We start from the raw sequence: 5,843 nt of genomic DNA, 5'->3' as shown, positions 1-5,843 counted from the left end.
TTTCAGGATATTTTAACCCCTTCCTGCCCGCAGGAGACGCTGCGCACGGCGCTGGCCATGGGCTGGTTTTGGGCTATTTTTGGGTTATTTTTGGGTTATTTTAACACAGTTTTCTAGGAGGATTTTTGGGATAATTTTGGGATTATTTTGGGGTGATTTCAGGACATTTTAACCCCTTCCCTGCCGCAGGAGACGCTGCGCACGGCGCTGGCCATGGGCTGGTTTGGGGTTATTTTTGGGTTATTTTAACGCAGTTTTTTTAGGGTATTTTTGGGATATTTTCGGGATATTTTCAGGATCTTTTCAGGACATTTTAACCCCTTCCCTGCCCACAGGAGACGCTGCGCACGGCGCTGGCCATGGGCTGGTTTGGGGTTATTTTGGGCTATTTTAACTCGGTTTTTTCAGGGTATTTTCGGGATAATTTTAGGATTATTTTGGGGTGAATTCAGGACATTTTAACCCCTTCCCTGCCGCAGGAGACCCTCCGCACGGCGCTGGCCATGGGCGCGGACCGGGCGGTGCTGGCCGAGCTGGGGGAGGGGCTCCCGGCCGGGCCCCGCGAGGTGGCGGCGGCGCTGGCGGCGCTGGTGCAGCGGCTGCAGCCCGGCCTGGTGCTGCTGGGCAAGCAGGTCAGCACTATTGATCACCTATTGATCACCTATTGATCGCTATTGATTGCCTATTGATCGCTATTGATCGGCTATTGATCGCTATTGATTGCCTATAGAGCTCCTATGGATCACTATTGATCCCCTACTGATCCATATAGAGCCCTATGGAACCCTATGGATCACCTATTGATCGCTATTGATCGCCTATAGATTCCTATTGATCCACTATAGATCACTATTGATCTGCTATTGATCTCTATTGATCACCTAGGGATCGATATTGATCGCTACTGATCCGCTATTGATCCCTATTGATCGCTTAGGGATCACTATTGATCCCCTATTGATCACTATTGATCCTGTATAGATCCCTATGAAACCCTACAGATCACTATTGATCCCCTCTGGAACCCTATAGATCCCTATAGATCCCCTATTGATCACCTGTGGAACCCCATTGATCACCTGTGGAACCCTATAGATCCCTATTGATCCCCTATAGAACCCTATTGATCCCTATAGAGACAAATGGATCCCTACAGAACCCTGTAGATCCCCTCGAACCCCTATCGATCCCCTATCGATCCCCTATCGATCCCCTATCGATCCCCTGTCCCCCCCCCCCAGGCCATCGATGACGATTGCAACCAGACCGGGCAGCTCCTCGCCGCCATGTTGGACTGGCCGCAGGTAGGCCGCGCGCGGGGCACCATGGGATACATCCCCCCCTCGGGGGGATAAATCCCATAATCCCCCGCGGCAGTGTGGGGGGATATATCCCACAATGCCTTGTAATGGGGGAATGTATCCCGTGGTGCACCGCGGCGGGGGATTGTGGGATATATTCCCCCTCAACGCGGGGGATTGTGGGATATATTCACCTTAAACGCGGGGGATTGTGGGATATATTCACCCTTAAACGTGGGGATTGTGGGATATATTCACCCCGATCGCGGGGGATTGTGGGATATATTCACCCTAAACGCGGGGATTGTGGGATATATTCACCCCGATCGCGGGGGGTTGTGGGATATATTCACCCCGATCGCGGGGGGTTGTGGGATATATTCACCCCGATCGCGGGGGGTTGTGGGATATATTCCCCCCAAAGGCCGTGAAACTGGGGGAGGCCTAGTCCGTATTTTGAGGGTCCCAATCCATACTGGGAGGGTCTGACTCGTACTGGGAGGCTCCCAGTCCATACTGGGAGGGTCCCAGTCCATACTGGGAGGCTCCCAGCGCCCACTGGTCCGTCCTGGTCCCTCAGGGCACGTTCGCCTCGCGGGTGCAGCTGGAGGACGGGGCCGTGCGTGTGGAGCGCGAGGTGGACGGCGGCCTGGAGACGCTGCGGCTGCGGCTGCCCGCCGTGCTGACGGCCGACCTGCGGCTCAACGAGCCCCCGCTACGCCACGCTGCCCAACATCATGGTGCGTGGGGGCACCCCAAGTTCCCGGGGGGGTTCCCCAAAATCCCTGGAATTGCGCAAAAATTCCCAGGAATCTTGCTGGTTCCCATAGCAGGCAATGGGGGTAGACCTGTTGTCCCGAATGATTTGGGCCCTTTTGGGGGGATTTTGGGACTCCTCTCCAAAATTCCTGGGGTTCTCCAAATTTTTGTGTGTTCCCCAAATCCCCAGGATCCCCACATTCCCGGGGGAGTCCCAAAAATCCCCGGAATTCCACAAAAATTCCCAGAAATTCCCATGGTTCCCATAGCGGGCAATGGGGGTAGACCTGTTGTCCCAACCCTGGGGTCACTAAGAATGGGATTTCTCTAAAATTCTGGGTATTCCTAAAATTCCTGGGACTCTCCCAAATTTTTGGAGCTCCTCAAATCCCCAGGATCCCCAAATTCCCGGGGGATTCCCCAAAATCACTGAAATTCCAGAAAAATTCCAGTGGTTCCCATAGTGGCCAATGGGGGTAGACCTGTTGTCCCAAACTGGGGTCACTAAGAATGGGATTTCCCCAAAATTTTGGGTATTCCCAAAATTCCTGAGACTCCCCCCAAATTCCTGGCATCCCCCCAAGTCTCCAGGATCCCCAAATTCTTGGAGGATTCCCAAAAATCCCCAGAATTCCACAAAAATTCCCAGGAATCTTGCTGGTTCCCATAGCGGGCAATGGGGGTAGACCTGTTGTCCCAAACCTGGGGTCACTAAGAATGGGATTTCCCCAAAATTTTGGGTATTCCTAAAATTCCTGGGAGTCTCCCAAATTTTTGGGCCTTTCCCAAATCCCTAGGATCCCCAAATTCCCGGGGGATTCCCAAAAATCCCCAGAATTCCACAAAAATTGCCATGGTTCCCATAGCGGGCAATGGGGGTAGACCTGTTGTCCCAAACTGGGGTCACTAAGAATGGGATTTCCCCAAAATTTTGGGTATTCCTAAAATTCCTGGGACTCTCCCAAATTTTTGGGCCTTTCCCAAATCCCTAGGATCCCCAAATTCCCGGGGGATTCCCAAAAATCCCCAGAATTCCACAAAAATTCCCAGAAATTCCCATGGTTCCCATAGCGGGCAATGGGGGTAGACCTGTTGTCTGGGATGTCAGGTTGAAAGGAATGGGATTTCCCCCAAAAATTCTGGGTACTCCCAAAAATCCTGGGATGCTTCCAAATTTTTGGGTCTTTCCCAAATCCCCAGGATCCCAAAATTCTTGGAGGATTCATAAAAATTCCCAAAATTCCCCAAAATCCTGGTGCTCCCTATAGGGGCTGATGGGGGTAGACCTGTTGTCCGGAATGCCTTTAGCCCTTTTCTCTAAAAATCCCCCAAAATTCTCAAAAAATCCCCAAAAAGTCCACAAAATTTCCACAAAATTTCAAAAAAAACACTCAAAAAATCCCAAAATTAAAAAATTCTCCAAAAATTGCCCCCACATTCCCCCAAAGTTCCCAAAAATTTGCTTTCAAAATCCCAGAATTAAAAAAAAAAAATCCAGAAAAATTCCCCCAAAATTTGTCCCAAAAAAAAAAAATCCCCAAAAAATCCTTTAAAGTTGTAAAAAAGTCCTAAACATTGCCCAAAACAAATCTCCATAAAATCCCCAAGAAACCCAAGAAAATCCCAAAATTTCATGAAAAAAATCCCCCAAAATTTCCTAAAACAAACCCTGAAAAAATTCTGAAAAACTCCCCATAAAATCCCCAAAAAATCAAACAAAATCCCCTCAAGAATCCCAAAAATTCTAAGAAAAAAGCTTTAAAAAGCTTCCAAAAATCCCCTGAAAAATCCTAAAAAAATCCTAAAAAAAGATGGAAAATCCCCAAGATTCCTGAAAAATCTCAAAAAAAAAAAAAATCCCAATTTTCCCCTTAAAAAACCCAAAAATCAATTTAAAACTCCCCCAAAAGTTCCCAAAAAATCCCATAAAAATGCCTTAAAAAATTCCTAAAAAAAATCCTAAAAAATAAAAAAATTCTCCAAAAAATCCTCAAAAATATCCTGAAAAAAATCCCCAAAAATTCCCAAAAAACTCAAAAAAATCTCCAAAAAATCCCCCCAAAAATTGCTCAGAAATCCCCAAAGAATTCTAAAAAATCCTGAAAAAATTCCTGAAAAAAAATCCTTTAAAAAACCTGAAAAAAATCCCCCAAAATCCCTAAAAAATCTGAGAAAATCCTCAAAAAATCCCCCAAAAATAAAAAAAAAATCCTTTTAAAAATCCTCAATTTTCCCTGAAAAAAATCACAAAAAATGCAAAAAAAATCCCGAAAAATCTCAAATCCCAAAAAATCCTTAAAAATTCCCAAACATTTCCGAAAAAATCTGGAAAAACCTAAAAGAAATCCCCTCAAAAATCAAGAAAATTCTCCAAAAATCCCCAAAGAATCCTGAAAAAATCTTAAAAAAATTCTAAAAAAATCCCAAAAAATCCCCAAAAATTCCCCAAAAAATCCTCAAAAAAAGTCCCAATTTTTCCCTTCAGAAAACCCCAAAATTCCCAATTTTTCTCTTTAAAAAATCCCAAAAATTCCCACTTTTTCCCCCCAGAAAGCCAAGAAGAAGCCCCTGGAGGTGATCCCCGCGGCCGAGCTGGGCGTGCCCGCGGGCGCCCCCCCGGCTGAAGGTTCTGGAAGTGCGGGAGCCGCCCCCCAGGGCCGGGGGGGAGAAGGTGGAGAGCGTGGAGAGCCTGCTGGGGAAACTGAGGCACGCCGGCCGCATCTGAGCCTCCCAGTGCCTCCCAGTGCCTCCCAGTTCATCCCAGTTCAGCCCAGTTCATCCCAGTTCATCCCAGTTTATCACAGTGCCACAGGGAGGGCAGAGCGTGGAGAGCCTGCTGGGGAAACTGAGGCACGCCGGCCGCATCTGAGCCTCCCAGTGCCTCCCAGTTCATCCCAGTTCAGCCCAGTCATGTCCCAGTGCCATCCCAGTTTGTCCCAGTTCATCCCAGTTTGTCCCAGTGCCACAGGGAGGGGAGAGCCTGCTGGGGAAACTGAGGCACGCCGGCCCCATCTGAGCCTCCAGTGGCTCCCAGTTCATCCCAGTTTGTCCCAGTGCTCTCCCAGTTCATCCCAGTTCACCTCAGTGCCTTCGCAGTCCCTCCCAGTTCCCTCCCAGTTCATCCCAGTTTATCCCAGTCTCTCCCAGTTCCCTCCCAGTCCCTCCCAGTCCCTCCCAGTTCCCCCCAGTCCCTCCCAGTCTGGCCCAGTTCCCCCCAGTGCCTTCCCCCCACCCCAATAAAGGCGTGGCCAGTCCATGACGTCATCGCTTTCTGTGGGGGCGTGGCTTAAAGGGGCGGGGGCGGGGCCATCTCCTAGCCCGGTTTTACTGGTTTTGGGTGGTTTTTGCTGCGGGGGAGTCCCAGTATAAACCAGTTTGTCCCAGTTCAGCCCCAGTTTGTCCCAGTTCAGCCCCAGTTTGTCCCAGTTTATCCCAGTTCAGGCCCTGGCGGGTCCCAGTTTGTCCCAGTATAACCCAGCGGCTCCCAGTCCGGTCCCAAGGGGGTTCCGGTCTGTCCCAGTATGATCTAGCGGCTCCCAGTCCGCTCCCAGTTCCTCCCAGTTCGCTCCCAGTCCGTCCCAGTTTGTCCCAGTTTATCCCGGCCTAAAACGCGGCGCCTCCGCGTTGCCCAGCAACGCCCCGCCCCCTGCGCTGTCAATCAAGTTCATCGCCCAATCAGAGCACGATTTCGCTCTCCGTCCGCATGGGCGGGGTTTCACCTGACAGACAGCGCCCTGAACCAATAGGAAGACTCTGTAGGCGGGCTCTGCGGCAGCGCCGACC

General features: G+C 49.8%; 1 protein-coding gene across 1 annotated transcript; it reads left to right on the top strand.

Moving 5' to 3' along the window:
• Positions 1 to 452: 452 nt before the first annotated feature.
• Positions 453 to 5,314, top strand: ETFB (electron transfer flavoprotein subunit beta; the record flags this gene model as incomplete). The annotated part of the gene is given in 6 exon segments (XM_064406287.1): positions 453 to 632; positions 1,242 to 1,304; positions 1,882 to 2,010; positions 2,012 to 2,041; positions 4,611 to 4,670; positions 4,672 to 5,314. Coding segments are annotated over 6 exon segments (576 nt in total), but the record flags the coding sequence as incomplete, so codon positions are not given.
• Positions 5,315 to 5,843: the final 529 nt, after the last annotated feature.

The sequence above is a fragment of the Passer domesticus genome, unplaced genomic scaffold (assembly GCF_036417665.1).
Source record: "Passer domesticus isolate bPasDom1 unplaced genomic scaffold, bPasDom1.hap1 HAP1_SCAFFOLD_186, whole genome shotgun sequence".
NCBI lineage: Eukaryota > Metazoa > Chordata > Aves > Passeriformes > Passeridae > Passer > Passer domesticus.
Note: the sequence above shows the minus strand (reverse complement) of the source record. Positions and strands in the feature narration are given on the sequence as shown.